General features: G+C 36.6%; 1 protein-coding gene across 1 annotated transcript in view; it reads left to right on the top strand.

Annotated features, from left to right (window-relative positions):
* LRP1B (LDL receptor related protein 1B) overlaps window positions 1–18,403 on the top strand; it is a gene marked incomplete at its 3' end in the record, with an annotated part of 2,351,282 nt that overhangs the window by 1,730,137 nt on the left and 602,742 nt on the right. Inside the window, exons 53-54 of the mRNA XM_082630936.1 lie at window positions 6,488–6,662; window positions 7,507–7,601. Coding sequence (XP_082487062.1) covers window positions 6,488–6,662; window positions 7,507–7,601 — 270 coding nt within the window. The remainder of the gene's footprint in view (window positions 1–6,487; window positions 6,663–7,506; window positions 7,602–18,403) is intronic.

The following is an 18,403-nucleotide window of genomic DNA, read 5'->3' as shown; positions in this document are numbered from 1 at the left end:
GTGTTCACACCCAAGAAGCTGGTGTCAGCAGGTCCACTTCATAGGAAAAAAAAAAAGATGTCTCACAAGCAGAGAATTGACAGCCAGTCCTTTTTCATTTAGATTTCTCTACATTTTAACCAATTTGTATGCTTACCTCCATCCCTCCTTCATTTAAGGCCTTCTTTCTGTAATCTTTTTTCTTCTCTCTGAATTATATCCTTTAATGTTCCTTTAGTTTAGTGAGAATCTGTTAGTGATAATCTGATATAATATCTGAAAATATATTTATTTAGTCTTCTTTTTTTTAAGATAATTTTTTTTAATTGTAGTAAAATACACATAACATAAAGTTTATCATGTTGACCTTTCTATTTTTTTTTTTAATTTTATTTTTGGCCACACCATGCTACATGTGGTATCTTAGTTCCCCGACCAGGAATCGAACCCGCGCCCCCTGCAAGGGAAGTCCCTTGACCCTTCTTAATTGTACAGTTCAGTAGTGTTAAGAACATTCACAGTGTGTGACCAATCTCCAGAACTCTTTCTGTCTTGCAAAATGAAATTATACCCATTAAGCAACAACTCCCCATGCCCTTTCTCTCATCTCTTGGAAATCACCATTCTATTTCTGTGTCTATGAATTTAATTTCTCTAGGTACCTCATATAAGAGGTGTCATATAGTATTTGTCTTTTTGTGAATGGCTCATTTCACTCAGCATGATGTCTTCACGGTTCATCCATATTGTAGCCTGTCAGAATTTCCTTTCTTTTTAAGGCTGAATAATATTCCATTGTATGTATGTATCACAATTTGTTTATACATTCATCAGTCAATGGACATTTGGGTTGTTTCACTTTTGGCTATTATGAATAATGCTGCAGTGGACATAGGTATATGAATATCTCTTTGAGACCTTTAAATTCTTTTGGTCATATACCCAGAGGTGGAATGGCTGGATCATATGGTAATTCTATTTTTAATTTTTTGAGGAACTGCCATACTGTATCCCACAAGGCTGCACCATTTTAAATTCTCACCAACAGCCTGCAAGGGTTCCAATTTCTCCATATTCTTTTCTTTTTTTTTTCCCTTGCGGTATGCGGGCCTCTCACTGCTGTGGCCTCTCCTGTTGCAGAGCACAGGCTCCAGACGCGCAGGCCCAGCAGCCATGGCTCACGGGCCCAGCCACTCCGTGGCACGTGGGATCCTCCTGGACCGGGGCACAAACCCGTGTCCCCTGCATCAGCAGGCGGACCCTCAACCACTGCGTCACCAGGGAAACCCCTCCATATTCCTGCCAATATTTTTATTTTGCTTCTTTTTTCTTTTTGTTTTTTATTTGTTTGTTTGTTCATTTTCTACAGTAGCCATCCTAATGGGTATGAAGTGGTATATACTTGTGGTCATGATTTGCATTTCCTAATGATTAGTGATGTTGAATATCCTTTTGTGTTCTTGTTGGCCATTTCTATATCTGCTTTGGAGACATAGCTATTGAGTTTTTGCCCATCTTTTTGTTGACGTTTAAGTGTAGTTTGAAAGATAATGATGGTTGAGTACAAATTCCAAGTTTAGAGTTACTTTCTCTCAACCCTTTCCAGATATTATTTCACTATCTTTTCACATCTCTAATTGCTGCTGAGAATCTCGGTTTGTCTAATTGTCATCCTTTTTTGCAGGATGTGTCTTTTCTCTCTAGGTGCTTTTAAGATCTTCTTTTTCCTCCTGATAATATTTTTATTTAGCAGCCTAAAGTGTGTTGTACTTCCTTTTGGGTCATGTCTTTCATCAGCACACGGAGGAAAAACCCTCAATGGTCACCAATCTGACCGTTTTTTCTAGCCTAGTCTCTCTATTCCTTCCTTTGTAAACTCTGACTAGGTATGGTAGTTTATTCATTCTAACCTCCAACTCACCTAATCTTTTTGTTTCTCTGTGTTTTCTCTGGCTAACTTCCTTCAATTTGTCTTGCAGTTCACTAGCTGTCTTGCTGTAACTAGTGTCTAACCTGGTTAATCCATCTAATGAATTATTTTTTTTAATATTTGCAAGTTATTTTTGCTTCTCATTTATATATACTCCAAGAAGATTTTTAAAAATAAATTATTGTACCTTGCTTATTATTTTGAAGCATATATTTTCCTTTAAACCATTCCATGCATTTTTCTTTATCTTACACATAATAATTTAAAAACATGTAAGCTTTGTAGACTTAAACCTATTGTTTATTTTTCTCTTTATTCTTGGTCTTATGTCTCTTTTAATTTTTTGTTTTAATTTTTTATTCTGATCAATTATGAAGAGAAACTCAGTCTATGGAAATTGTGAGGGCCTGGGTTAAAAAATTTTTTTCTTCCATAGGGTATTTGAATTTGCTTCTGTTGGAGGGAAAAGGAGTGACAATAAACCAGGAATCACCTTAGTTTGATTTCTCCTCTACCCAACCAATGAATACCTTGTTTATATACTATTAATCTCTTACCTAAGCTTAGACCTATGCTTAGAATTTTTTTTTCATACCCAGGAAAGAGACAGAAAAAAATGTTTTATATTTATTTTAAAAATTATTCTCCTTTTTAAGTAGGTGGATTTTTTATTTCCCACTCACCCAAGGATGTAGATCCTTCTGATATCCTGGGATTGCTCTTGTTTAGCTCTGCTACTTTTTGTGAGTTTAAGGACTGAATCCTCTTGCACTGAGCAACTAATAATACTGGAATCTCTAGATTATCCTTACAAGTTTTTGTCCCAGTGGCAACACCAACATCTGTATTCCCACTTCCCTTCCTTTATGATTTTAGCTAACATACAAGTGTGTGTTAGCACTTAGAGATATTCCTGTCTGTCTTATGATCTCAACAATGCATTTAAAAGTTACAATTTATCATACATCAGGGAATCTTATGGCAATGGAGGGCTTTTATGAATATCTAATCTGCCTTTCTTCAAGAAGTGAGCGTCCCTGGAAATATTAAATTGAATTTTCTGAGAAACTTGTTCAGAGGTCTTGGCCTGACTTACTTGAAAACAAGAGTTGAGTCAATTCATTATTTTAGTATTTTTATAAAAAAAAGAAAAATATCATTTAACATATTGCAGTTTTTATTCTTCCCCCCACCCCTTTACTGTGAATTTACCAGGACACTCTAAAACAACAAGACTTGGGCATTACTGGTGGTCAAAAAGGCATAAAATTTATCTTAGGCACAAAGCTGATAATTAGAAACTCCAAACTAATGGACAGGAAAAGGATGAGGATAGAAAATGAGAATTGAGATTGCCTGAGTATATGTTTAGGTATGTACTACTGAAAATACACTTGAGGATCTTACATCTGATATTTTTAGCTCAGCTCACATATCCTTAAAATTATTGATTGTGCATATCATGAATTCATTCATCAATTCAATAAAAATATTTATTTTTAAGACAATGTTGTATACGTTTGGGGAGGGGAGCTATAAAGATAAATTAGCAAGGAGCCCACCTTCAAGAAGTATATGTGAAAGTACTAGTATGTTAACAAATAATTATCACATTAGGTAGAAAGGAATTGACCAGATATAGTCCTGTTGAGTTAGGTTGATAAAGAAAATCTTTATGGCTGGAATATATAGGAGAATTGATTAGGTTTTTGTGATTGAAGGATGATGTTGCCTATCAGCTGGCCTATTTTGCATGAGATTTAGAAAAGTGAAGATGTGATTGGATGTGAGGTCCAGGTAATTCTATATAGATTGGAAAGTTTAGGACAAGGCTGGGAATCTGAGAACACATCAATATGACTGAACTGTACTAAGATAATTGGCTAAAAATAGTGAGAAATAAGGTTGGAAAGGTAATTATATTCAGATTATACAGAAAGCCAGGCTGAGGAATTTAGACATCACTTTCTGAGTGGTTGGAAGCAATAGAATACCTTGGGGCAACCAAAGGTCATGATCCAGAGCTCTCTAGTCAGAAAAATAACCTGGCAGCAGCTAAATCAACTGCTTGAAAGAAGAAAAAGACTGTATGCTATGCAATATTAAAGATAGAAATAGATTTGAGAGAGCATGAACTACAGAATTCACAAGGACTAAATAGGCATTCATAGCTTACATTTGGCTATGATTTCCAGTTTAAAAATGCAGTGTCTTCTCTAGGCTGTATGATTAAGAGTCAATCAGAAATAAGTAAAAGGATTTTGAGCAGAAGAGACAGCAGAAGGAAACCAAACAAATTCTGGATAACATGTATTTTAGAGGAAATAAAAACTTATTTTATTTTTGCCAGTACCAAGCAATTCAGGGTAAAAAAGCAGAAAGTATTAAGTCCTTGGTTTGGCAAAGTATCCCTCAACCCTGAATTAAGCTGCATGAACACACGTCCTCTAATATTCACAACAATCCTATGAATTATCTATAATTATCCTCATTTTGCTGATTAAAAAAAAAGGCCAAAATTTAAGCAATTTAAGGACAAAAAATAGGCACCCAACCTAGAACAGGAAGCCAAATCTTCTCATTACGGTTTCTCAGCAACCAATTAAGTCCAGAGGGTGAAGGAAGAAGAATAAATATTCTGGGTGAGGCAAATAAATATCTGACTTGGCAGGTTTAGCTTTACAGAGGTGTTGTATTACTTTTTCTTCCCTTGAGAAAAGAGGGAACTGGATGAGAATAACTAAAAATAAAAATAAATTTCAAGTGTTGGGTTGAGAAATGAAGTTCACATACAAAATTTGCCAACTTACCAGAAATTAATGATGAAAGGTAACTTGCAGAGTGAGAAGGTGTTGCCTACAGGAGAAGTTGAAACATGGGGAATACCTTTTAAGGGCACTGTGATTAAAAGTTATTTAGAAATAATAAAAAGAATATTGAGCAGGGAAATAGGCTCTGTTAAGACTCAAGGATGTAAACTTGGGGTAGAGCCTACCATGTCAGCACAGCACTTCACAGCTGACCCAGAACTGCCAGGCCTCCCTTATTTTGCTCCTTTAAATTTTGAACTAGTGAGACTTCCCTGGTGGTGCAGTGGTTGGGAGTCTGCCTGCCAATGCAGGGGACACGGGTTCAAGCCCTGGTCCAGGGGCATCCCACATGCTGCGGAGCAACTAGGCCCATGAGCCTTAACTACTGAGCCTGAGTGTCACAACTACTGAAGCCCGCATGCCTAGATCCCGTGCTCTGCAATAAGAGAGGCCACAGCAATGAGAGGCCTGTGCACCACACCAAAGATTGTCCCCCCTGTAGCTGCAACTAGGGAAAGCCTGCGCACAGCAATGAAGACCCAACGCAGCCAAACATAAATAAATAAATGTATTTTTTTAAAAAAATTGAACTAGTTAGCAGATTTTACAAATCCAGAGTTTTCACTTTCTGGAAATCTAGCTTGGTGGCATCTTTTAAAAATGACAAAAAGGGAAGATGTAGTAATTAGAAGAGCTAAGTAGCAGCGGCTCTGGGTTTCTAGCAGCATTTGGATTGGACCTGCTGCTCTGGAGTAGTGACTACCGCACTTGGGAGCTAGTTACAAGTTGCAGAATCTTAGGACCCTCCCCAGACCTACTGAATCAGAATCTTCCTTTTAAGAGTCTCCAGGTGTCTTGTAAATTTGACTAGCAGGGGTCTGGAGAGCCCTAAGAGGTACAGCATGATAGAAAATGTTAAAACTTTATGATATAAAGGCAAAACCAAGTAAAAGTAGTCAAATGCCACAGATTGGGAACTAAATTGGCCTGCTTTACCTGTTAATATGTTAAAAAGATTTCCTAGTATCCATTGTTTTTAACACTTTCATTTTAATTTGTTTCTTTAATTTAAATGTGCAATTATATTTTAGCCTAAATTCCATCATTTTTTAAAAAGATGCCTAATTGAATCATCAAGTAATAGCAACCCAAATATTCATATTGGATGTAATGAATCAAAACATAATTAGATTTCAGTAACTTCCGTAGAATCCACATTGGAGGAGTGTTAAAAGGGCTTTAGTTTCTTTGCTCATATCTCAGTCAATTTCTGTTAATTATCCATTTTAAAAATGTTGAACTCTGGTATTCTTTTGGGAAAGTTGAATTGTTTTATTTCATTTCAGTAACAAATCGGCATTTAAAACATAAAATGACCCATTTGTTGATAGCTCACAGTACTTTCTCCTAACTAGAAAGATGTGCCATCAACTAGAGAAGCTATTACTCTAATTTGAATTTTGGTCACCTTGGCCCATAGGACTGCTGCCTGTGTCTGCTCTGAAGTGTTTACTAGTGAATCATTGACTGTTAGTGTAATTTCAATGCTAATTGTTACTTCAGGTTTTCAAATGGCTCAGCAGTAAGACATTAATGATTATTCATGCCTTAAGAAGGGCTGATAAGGGAATGAGATTACAATCTTGTACAATTTTAGCTGACTAATAGTGTAAATTAAATTTTCCCTGAGACAGAAAATAACTGACTTAGAAAGCCAAAAGAATGAAAAACTTCATTCATTTTTAATTTTCTCTTTCCTGTTTTACAGATATTCAGAGTATCAGAGGGTTAGCTGTGGACTGGGTCTCACGTAATTTATACTGGATTAGCTCAGAATTTGATGAAACGCAAATTAACGTGGCGAGACTAGATGGCTCCTTGAAAACCTCAATTATCCACGGAATCGATAAGCCACAGTGTCTAGCAGCTCACCCAGTCAGGGGGTAAAGTATGATTATTTTTTTAAATTTTCAAAAATTTTACATACTTTTGCTCTGATTTTATGTAAAAACTTTGTTGAATTCGGAAGACACACACACACACACACACACACACACACACACACACACATATATATATATATATATAAGCTATACAGTCAAAAAAGCAAATGTGAATATGGAAATTGTACTAGATCCCTGGTTAGAGATTTCTGTTTTCTGCATGAAATCAGATTTTTATATATTATTGTAACATTTTATCAATTTATGTTTCTAAAGAGCGACAGTTCAAAATAAAAAAAAAAAAGATGCCAGGAGAAGTTGTTAATTTCATTTCAAATACCAGTGTTAATAACATATTTACTGTGTGTTAGTATTATGGTCACTGCTAAGTAGATCAGATTCTCCCATCTTCTGGCTAGTCATCATGTACCCATGTAGAGAACTTGGGTAGGGCTAAAAGAAATTCTTTCTCCTGAGTGCTTTCAACTGGAATGATTGAAATGACTTTGTTCCCTTCTCTGGTGCCTGATTTCTCCAAGCCAAGAGAATTCAATCTTGATGAATGACTTTAAATGGAAATAATTTACTGTAGTCATAGTTAAATATTCAGTTGTGAATGTAGGTGCGGGAAAGTAAGTGAGATTATTGTTCTTCAGTGGCAGGAAAAAGCAAGAGTGGTACTTTCTTCCCAGGCAAGTGGTTCAACAATCTGGGGGCCTTCCTGAAAAAAATTATCCTGAGCCAAGAATTTACTTTAATATTAACTTTGTTCTTCAATGTATGCTTCTAGTCAACAAGTAGGTCTATATCTAATATTTTTAAACCATATCTATTTTGAATTAAGGAAACTCTACTGGACGGATGGAAACACAATTAATATGGCAAATATGGATGGCAGTAATAGCAAGATTCTCTTTCAGAATCAAAAGGAACCAGTTGGTAAGTTCTGTTTTTGTTTTTGTTTTTTTTAGTTAATCACTGTAGTTTTTAATATGACAGATCTGTGCTTGTACAATGGATCTTTGACCTAGAGCCTGAAAGAATTATAGATTAGCAATATAAATTAAATCAGAAATTTATCAGTATTATGGAATCCATTTGATCCATGTAGGGTAGGGAAGAAACATTCTTTTTCTGGAAACGAAGTTAAGTTTTTTTGATAAGAGAATTTTTACAATATCTTAAGTATGGAAGTTGCTTAAAACTTAATGTAATTAATAAATATAATATCTTATTCTCACTGGTGAATATCTGATACACCAGTTGCTATGGTGGCAATATGATGTACTGAAGCCTCCTCTGATCATCATCTTTGTGGCATTATTAATAGTTATAATGATTTGAGTTTAAGTATTTAATATTTAGTTTTCAGCAATTTTCACTTACTCTGCAGGATGTTTATTTAGTTTGTCATTCTACCTTTGTTAACCACTGTAACTCATCAGGTAAAATTTCATGGTGCTGAAAGAGAGCTTTGACTCATTCCCATAAGTGATCTTTGAAAATCAAAGTACAAAGATTCTTTTAGAAGATAAAGTTACATTGTACTATTCTTTTCAAACTGTAATCACTCTTTCCTCATATTCTCTTCTGTTTCTTTGAGAGGCAAGACTTACCATATTGCCTTAATTTGTCATCTCAACGAACGTCATTTTAAAAATACAATAATGAACCTGAATTTTGATATTATATTAAATGTGCCAATGATGGAATATACAAAAGAAAGTCATAATTTTGCTTTGAATTGAATACTGTGTATTTTTAAATCTTGGGGTAAAATCCCTACACCATGAAGCTTTTCAGCAATTTTTTCTTAGTTTTAGAACTGTGGAAGTATACTTTCTTGAAGTATCTCATTTTTAATAGTGATGATTCAATAAAGGGATAATAATATCAACAAGATTTGCAATAAATAATTCTTTTTATGTGGTCCATAGAATAAACCTTGTGATGTAAAATGATACTATTAACAACTGTTTTCTTTGGATTGTGTTCTAAGATTTGATACACAATTGAAATTCAAGGTAGTGTTAGAAATTAAAGGCAAATTGAAATGCTAATGCTTCTGTGTAGAAGATGATAGAACAGAAGAAACAAGGGACTCTACAAGATTAGGGCCCATATAAAGGATTTAATTTGGACTAAAGCAATTCAGTTGGTTCTTATCTAGAGTTTTTCAGAATATTTAATATGGAAAAGTGAGTATGACTGAAATAGTATGAGCAAATAAAGTCCTTACATTGTAATGTGGTAGCTATAGGTTACACCAAAATATTCATTTATATGCTCGTTTTTATAAGGCAAAAAACCTTATCTTCTTTAATACTAAATTTCCATTTTCCTACTCAACATAAATTAAAGAACAGCTGTATATGAAGATTATATAAAGAAAGTTTGTAAGAAAAAAATTAGTGTTACTATTTACACTTTGTAGTTGGCCCTTCAGGTGTTATACACCAAGTGATATTTTTAACTGTGTATGGATGATGATTAAACATCCAGTAACAAATATTAAATGCCTACTTCATGTCAGTTATTGTTATATTTGGAAATTACTTTAAAATAAATTCAGAATTATACTGTTAAATTTTAATTTGTGCAAGGTAGACTATTTTCCCAGAAATAACCCAGAACCTTATTACAAACCATATCTTAAGTCAGCATTAATGAGTATGGCTTGTGAGTCAGACATTCATTTATTCAATAAACAGATTTTTATTGAGTGTCAGATTTTGTATTCGGCCTGTTGATAAAAATTTGACATTATCCTTTTGCTTTAGGGGCACATGAACCTAAATCATTTTAGACCCCATTAAGTGAATTTATCTCAGTGACCTTGAGCAAATTACTGTTAGCTCGGTGGTACTTGCTTTCCTCATCTGTAAAATCAAGGTAAAATGCCTATTTTGTAAAGTTCTCATGAGGATTAAATGAGGAAAACTTATGAAAGGAACATCTGGCCTTTAATAATAGAACCTATCAAGAGTAGTGGTAGAAACTATATTGGGTCCAACAGACTGAAATTTGAATGATTTGATTGTCTGCAGTATTGAGTAAGTATAAATGAATTCAGGTAAGAATAAACATAGAGCAGAATCCATAGAAATCTAGCAGAGGAACATATGTATCTAAGTGGGCCTCTGAGATGAGCAAATTTTTATGCACAACTATATTGTCTTGATGCTGATGCTAAGAGGCAAACAAGTTTGAAGTACTGAGTTCTGCTCTCAGATCTTCCCAGTATAGCCCCTTAGGACCAATAGACAGCTGGGCCCTCATCTTGTTCTAGAAGTTCTTGATGTGATTTACAAATAAGTATTGCTTACAGGTTCCTTCCAGTAACTTTCTACTTCAGGTTACTAGTCATGTCAACCAGGTGCTTAAGACTGATGGTCTCTGCAATGCTGAATGACAGACTGTGCTGTCCGTGTGTAAATGCGTTCCTCTTGCTGTTTCTCCTATATTCCCTGTCTAACCCTGTGGCCATTTGGCTCTATAGGAGAGGAACATTTTTTCCTCTATCTTTCTAGGTTCTTTTGGCTGGTCTAGTGCAGGCATACCTCAGAGATATTTCAGATTTAGTTCCAGACACTGAAATAAAGCAAATATCACAATAAAGTGAGTCACATGAAATTTTTGTTTTCCCAGTACATATAAAAGTTATGTTTACACCATACTGTGGTCTTTAAAGTGTGTGATAACATTATGTCTTTAAAAAAAAGTACATACTTTAATTTAAAAATACTTTCCTGGGCTACTCTGGTGGCGCAGTGGTTGAGAGTCAGCCTGCTGATGCAGGGGACATGGGTTCGTGCCCCAGTCTGGGAAGATCCCACATGCCGTGGAGCGGCTGGGCCCATGAGCCATGGCCGCTGAGCCTGAGCGTCTGGAGCCTGTGCTCCACAATGGGAGAGGCCACAACAGTGAGAGGCCCGCATACCACAAAAAAAAAAAAAAAAAAACTTTATTGATAAAAAATGTTATCCATCATCTGAGCCTTCAGTGAGTCATCATGGTAATGGCAAAGACCACTGATCACAGATCACCATAATAAATATAATAATAAAAAATTATGAAATATTGTGAGAATTACCAAACTGTGGCACAGAGACAAGCAGTAGGCAAATGCTGTTGGAAAAATGGTGCTGATAGACCTGCTTGATGCAGGGTAGACTCAAACCTTCAATTTGCACAAAACACAGTATCCTCAGGATGTAATAAAGTGAAGAGCAATAGAATGAGGTACGCCTGTAATTAAATTGACAGAAGGCAGATTAACAGGAGAAAAAAATTAATTATGTAAGTATGGGAGCCCCGTAAGAATGAGACCCAAAGAAGTGACCAAAGCAGGCAGCATTTATACCTTTTAGACAAAGAAACAATTATTTGTGAAGATTTGACAAAACAAAGAGGTTTGGGCTTCCAGTTCCAAAATAATGAAGTAACAAAGCTTACTTATACTGCTTTCTTGGCCTTGAATTCCCTATCTCTGGTGATAAGGATGCCTTCTATCTTCCTGGTATAGGGAGGATACCTTCACATGAGGGAATTAGTCCCTTCTTTCAGGCAAACAAAAGAGGCTCAGAGTATTTTTCTTTCACCAGCTGTTTCTTAAGTAACTTTAATTCAATATAATCAATATGGGGGAAGGGTTGGGAGGAGGGATAGTTTGAGATTGACATGTACACACTGCTATATTTAAAATGGGTAACCAACAAGGACCTACTGTATAGCATAGGGAACTCTCCTCAGTATTCTGTAACAACCTAATTGGGAAAAGAATTTGAAAAAGAATAGATATATGTATATGTATAACTGAATCACTTTGTTGTACATCTGAAACTAACACAACATTGATAATCAACTGTACTCCAATATAAAATAAAAAGTTAAAAAATAAAATTAAATTAAATTAACAACTATCAACAAGAAAAAAAATCAAAATGCCAACATAGCGCATTTTGGGGTGACCTGTCCTGAACCCCATCAGCTCTCATTAGCACCTCAGATATTTCTCATAAAAAGAAAGAACAGGGCCTCCCTGGTGGCGCAGTGGTTGAGAGTCCGCCTGCCGATGCAGGGGATACGGGTTCGTGCCCCGGTCTGGGAGGATCCCATATGCCGCGGAGCGGCTGGGCCCGTGAGCCATGGCCGCTGGGCCTGCGCATCCGGAGCCTGTGCTCCGCAACGGGAGAGGCCACAACAGTGAGAGGCCCGCATACCGCAAAAAGAAAAAAAAAAAAGAAAGAACAAACAGAAATCAATTGGTCAATTTATCTACTTATTGGCAAGTTTTGTTTTGTTTGTTTGTTTTTTAGCACATAGTATAAATATAAAACCAAGTTCTTTTGAATGTAACCCTTATTCATTGCAACCCTATTAACTGCAATTTTTGATCTATCCCAATAGGCTAGAGAGACTCTTATCTGTAAATTAACTATAAAAAATATTATTGGTGAGTAACTTTATAGCAGGAAAGTCTTATCTATATTGTCAGTTTAAATTCTTTATTTGTGAGGAATGGCACCAGTAAAGACAATGCTGGTTTCAAGAGTATTGTAGATACTGATTAAAATAGATTAAAATTATGTTGCCTAGTAACTTTTTTTTTTAAGTTAGCATTTTCACTGTGTGTGCTTGAACCACTTTCTTTTTTTGTTGTTGTTGTTGTTGTTGTTTTTGTTTTTTGTGGTACGTGGGCCTCTCACTGTTGTGGCCTCTCCCGTTGCGGAGCACAAGCTCCAGATGCGCAGGCTCAGCGGCCATGGCTCATGGGCCCAGTCGCTCCACGGCATGTGGGATCCTCCCGGACCGGGGCACAAACCCGTGTCCCCTGCATTGGCAGGCGGACTCTCAACCACTGCGCCACCAGGGAAACCCCGAACCACTTTCTTAAAATATATTCAGTAAGTTATATTGTTTACTAATTTACACAAAATACTGAAGTATTTCAGATTATTGTGTTTTCTTTTCTAAAAGTTCTTTTTTTGCTGTTATTTTTTTTTCCCCCTCTCTTAATGGACAGTTTAGAGCTGAGATGTGAATAAGTGGACCAAAAATATTTTTTTGTTGTTTAAATTTAAACTGCCTTTTAGTGTAGTATCAAGGTTAAGTCTCATAAGGAAACATTTGATAGTAGAAGAATTTTTGAAATACTCCCAAGAATACATGCCACGGTAATCCCACTTTATAAGTTTCTTTTAGAACTATTCCCCTGAGATGATTTGTAAAATGGAACTTTTCAGTGCTATAAATGAACATATGAATGTGTGAAAAAAATAAGTACAAACCTGTTTTTGTTGGTATACAATGACTGGCATACCTATGAAATACCTATATACATAGGGATATTTGTTACTGTGTTATTTACTCATTGAATTTCACTGATATTTTGCACTTCAGGAAGTTATTGTAACTACTTTCTCATGATGAATCTGTCTGAGCCATCTCTGGCTTAAACTCCTGCCCACTGCATTCCCTGAACGATTTCCATGAAGAAAATTAGGTGATTAGGAAAGCAGGAGCTACTGTTCAGTTGATTTTTCTCCTTTTGCATATTGACTGTCAGATTATAAATTATTTTTGGAAAAAATATATAGAAAAATGCATGGAAAAAATGTACAAGATATAAGGAGAAAAAACAATATTCTGTCTTGTAAGGCTGGGAAGTGTCAAATGAAAACAATCATTTTCTATCACCCTTTATGAAACCTGTATTCTCACTATGAAGTTACACCTTTGTGGTTGTATGCACTTAGCCTGGGATATATGACGAGGATGTCACTTTGGCAACAAAAATAACATAATTATAGTGACTACTTGTTACAGATTTAGAATATATTAAGCACTTGAAAAATGCTTTTCATTAATCCTCTCATGGTAATCATTTCTGGAAGACTTTCTTACTCTTCCTTTATAGATTCAGAAACCGAGGCTTGTTGAAAGAAATGAGTTGCCTGGGATGAATAGTAGAGTTGGGATTCAAAACCAAGTTTATCTGCTTCCAAAGTCATATTAAATCTTAACCATATGCTATGCCCAGAGAGGCTCATTTCATATAGTAATTACCTGACCTCAAGCAAAGATCAAGGAATAAAACTGGTACTCTTTCAAGCATGGAAGGTGGGAAAGAAAAATCTAGAGCTTATGTACTCCTAAGAAATGTGGGAAAAAGTCGGACACTGCAGTCAGCTTTTCTAAGCAGCCAGGGGTATGCAAGAACCAGTCTCACCTCTGTGTCAATTGTACCTCACAATTAATTATTTCTGGATCTTTAAATGCATGTTTTAAACAGTAATGTCACTGATATACTAGGCCTTCTAGTTTGTGGAATTGTTTTCATATTTTAATTCAGTGGATTTCCCTTACTTGTTCTCTGTTAAATCCATATGCATGACATACTTGAAAGAGAAGTGCATAGTGATCTTATCAAAACACCCAACTTGGCATTTGATGAGTGTGTATCACTGAAGACCAAGTAATTGCAGCCTTCAGGCAGTTTGGGCTGAATAACTTTGTTTCTGTTAAATACAAATCAACATTCCCATTATACATTGTTGAACTAAATATTTTCAATTAAGATTTATTGCTCAGTCTTGGATACATTAAATGCTTAGAGCAGTTTACAAAACGGGATTTTAATTTACTACTTAAAGCCATTTCACAGTTTAAAATGTTTATATATTCTGAATTTTATCCCTCAAGCCTCATGTAAAGCATATTGGCTTGTCAATCAGCATTACCCTTCATGGCTTATTCTTAAGAATCTAGTATAACTATATATTTTATTTTCTTGATGTTTTCTGTTCATTTTAAATGTAATCCCAGGGCTTCCCTGGTGGTGCAGTGGTTAAGAATCTGCCTGCCAAGGCAGGGGACACAGGTTCGAGCCCTGGTCCAGGAAGATCCCACATTCCGCGGAGCGACTAAGCCCGTGCGCCACAACTACTGAGCCTGCGCTCTAGAGCCCACAAGCCACAACTACTGAAGCCCGCGTGCCTAGAGCCCATGCTCCGCAACAAGAGAAGCCACCGCAATGAGAAGCCTGCTCACCACAAGGAACAGTAACCCCCGCTTGCCTCAACTAGAGAAAGCCCGCACACAGCAACAAAGACCCAACTCAGCCAAAAATAAATAAATAAGTTTTTTAAAAATAAATAAATAAATGTAATCCTAACCAAAAGTCATTTGTTTACTCAACCTTCAAGTATACCTTCTTGAAACCTACCAAACATTTTTTTTTTTTTTTTTTTTTGTGGTACGTGGGCCTCTCACTGCTGTGGCCTCTCCCGCTGCAGAGCACAGGCTCCGGACGTGCAGGCTCAGCGGCCATGGCTCACGGGCCCAGCCACTCCGTGGCATGTAGGATCTTCCCAGACCGGGGCATGAACCCGTGTCCCCTGCAGCGGCAGGCGGACTCTCAACCACTGTGCCATCAGGGAAGCCCTCCTTATTCTTAGTAGGAAAAAAAAAAAAAAAACAGGCTTAAAAGGCACAAAATCATGATATATCTAAAACAACTGAATTATTCTGCGTGTCTGGGGAAAAAATATCTAATACAAGGGAATATTTTGGATAATATTGACAGGAACTATAATTTTTAAATATTCAAATGACACAATTCAGTGTTTTTAAAAATAGTTGGCTCTATTTTACCTGTCAAGCTATAAATATAGCTTAGGGAAATTATAAAACTGTAGGCATTAAACCTTTTAAAATGATCTTTTAGAACAAAATACTTCTTAAGAAATAAACTGTCACTGACTCTGGTTTTCCTTTGATTTTGCATGTTATTTTCACAAGGCACATAATTTTAAGAGCTTGAACTATAAGATAAATTGTCCCAAGTAAGAGCTTGGGACATTAAGAGCTTGAAATATAAATTGTCCCAAGTAAAATGATTTATGTGAGGGAGAATGGAGGACATGCTGAAATCCTAACTTGATACAATAAGCAATAAGGAACTAATTAACTTAGGTCTGTAACTGTGTGTCATCAGTGACTTTTTTTGTTTTAATTCATTTATTTATTTATCTTTGGCTATGTTGGGTCTTTGTTGCTGAGCACAGGTTTTCTCTAGTTGCGGCGAGTGGAGGCTATTCTTTTTTGTGGCACACGGGCTTCTCATTGCGGTGGCTTCTCTTGTTGCAGAGCACAGGCTCTAGGCATGCAGGCTTTGGTAGTTGTGGTGCGTGGGCCCCGTAGTTGTGGCTTGCAGGCTCTAGAGAGCAGGCTCAGTAGTTGTGGCGCACGGGCTTAGTTGATCTGCGGCATGTGGGATCTTCCTGGACCAGGGCTTGAACCCATGTCCCCTGCATTGGCAGGCAGATTCTTAACCACTGCACCACCAGGGAAGTCCCATCAGTGACTTCTTATAGTAGAGTGAATTGAGAGGATTATTTCAAGGAATACTTTAGATCAGGTTAAGATGAGGGTGATATAGATACTTGCAGTAGAAGAAAAAAACCAAACAATTATTTCCTCTATCCTAGGTTCTCTGGCTAAGGCCCTGAAAATTAGACTGACAAAAGACAACTTAAAAAGAGGAAAACAGTTTATTAACTCACATAGCACACATACATGTGAGAGAAACTCATTGAAGAATAACTCAAAGGAGTGGTTAAAACTTGTGCTTATATAGCAACTTACCAAAGAACAATAAATTTGTAGAGAAATAAAAAGTTAAAGGAAAAAGGTTTTAAACTTTCAAGGAAGGCATACTATGAGAAGGTAAATATATGAGGAAAACTAAGGAAAGATAAGGGTCATTTTGGTAACTTTTGTTACATAGATTCCTCTCAGTGCTGTCTCTGGGCTTGTAAATCTAGACCTGTCTCTGGTGATTAAGAGGCTAAGCCCGCTTTCTGCAAAAAGGGAGGGCAGAGAGCTTTGATTTTTGGTGTCTGTTGTTTCTTAATTATCTTCAGGACAAAATAATCTTCAAACCAAAGAGGTCTATTTTACAGTGGCATATTCTGATGCCCTACATTCTCAACTTTTTGTTGAATAATATATTTTTAATTAGTTTCTGCTTTATAACAAAGTGAATCAGTCATACATATACATCTGTTCCCACAACCCTTCCCTCCTGCATCTCCCTCCCTCCCACCCTCCCCATCCCACCCCTCCAGGCGGTCACAAAGCACCAAGCTGATCTCCCTGTGCTCTGCGGCTGCTTCCCACTATCCATCTACCTTACGTTTGGTACTGTATATATGTCCATGCCACTCTTTCGCTTTCTCACAGCTTACCCTTCCCCCTCCCCATATCCTCAAGTCCATTCTCAAGTAGGTCTATGTCTTTATTCCCGTTTTACCCCTAGGTTCTTCATGACATTTTTTTTTTAATTCCATATATATGTGTTAGCATACAGTATTTGTCTTTCTCTTTCTGACTTACTTCACTCTGTATGACAGACTCTGGGTCTATCCACCTCATTACAAATAGCTCAGTTTCATTGCTTTTTATGGCTGAGTAATATTCAGCCATAAAATGTGCCACATCTTCTTTATCCATTCATCCACTGATGGACACTTAGGTTGTTTCCAGCTCTGGGCTATTGTGAATAGAGCTTCTATGAACATTTTGGTACATGTCTCTTTTTGAATTATGGTTTTCTCAGGGTATATGCCTAGTAGTGGGATCGCTGGGTCATATGGTAGTTCTATTTGTAGTTTTTTAAGGAACCTCCATACCGTTCTCCATAGTGGCTGTACCAATTCACATTCCCACCAGCACTGCAAGAGTGCTCCCTTTTCTCCACACCCTCTCCAGCATTTATTGTTTCTAGATTTCTTGATGATGGCCATTCTGACTGGTGTGAGATGATATCTCATTGTAGTTTTGATTTGCATTTCTCTAATGATTAATGATGTTGAGCATTCTTTCATGTGTTTGTTGGCAGTCTGTATATCTTCTTTGGAGAAATGTCTATTTAAGTCTTCTGCCTATTTTTGGATTGGGTTGTTTGTTTTTTTTGCTATTGAGCTTCATGAGCTGCTTATAAATTTTGGAGATTAATCCTTTGTCAGTTGCTTCATTTGCAAATATTTTCTCCCATTCTGAGGGTTGTCTTTTGGTCTTGTTTATGGTTTCCTTTGCTGTGCAAAAGCTTTGGAGTTTCATTAGGTCCCATTTGTTTATCTTTGTTTATATTTCCATTTCTCTAGGAGGTGGGTCCAAAAGGATCTTGCTGTGATTTCTGTCATAGAGTGTTCTGCCTACGTTTTCCTCTAAGAGTTTGATACTTTCTGGCCTTACATTTAGGTCTTTAATCCATTTTGAGCTTATTTTTGTGTATGGTGTTAAGGAATGCTCTAATCTCATACTTTTACATGGCCCTGTCCAGTTTTACCAGCACCACTTATTGAAGAGGCTGTCCTTTCTCCACTGTACATTCCTGCCTCCTTTATCAAAGATAAGGTGACCATATGTGCGTGGGTTTATCTCTGGGCTTTCTATCCTGTTCCATTGATCTATCTTTCTGTTTTTGTGCCAGTACCACACTGTCTTGATTACTGTAGCTTTGTAGTATAGTCTGAAGTCAGGGAGCCTGATTCCTCCAGCTCTGTTTTTCGTTCTCAAGATTGCTTTGGCTATTCGGGGTCTTTAGTTTTTCCAAACAAATTTTGAAATTTTTGGTTGTAGTTCTGTGAAAAATGCCAGTGGTAGTTTGATAGGGATTGCATTGAATCTGTAGATTGCTTTGTGTAGTAGAGTCATTTTCACAATGTTGATTCTTC

This window comes from Mesoplodon mirus (genome assembly GCF_964341445.2).
Source record: "Mesoplodon mirus genome assembly, chromosome: 8".
Lineage (NCBI taxonomy): Eukaryota > Metazoa > Chordata > Mammalia > Artiodactyla > Ziphiidae > Mesoplodon > Mesoplodon mirus.
The sequence above is the reverse complement of the archived record's forward strand: the minus strand, read 5'-3'. Positions and strand labels throughout refer to the sequence as shown.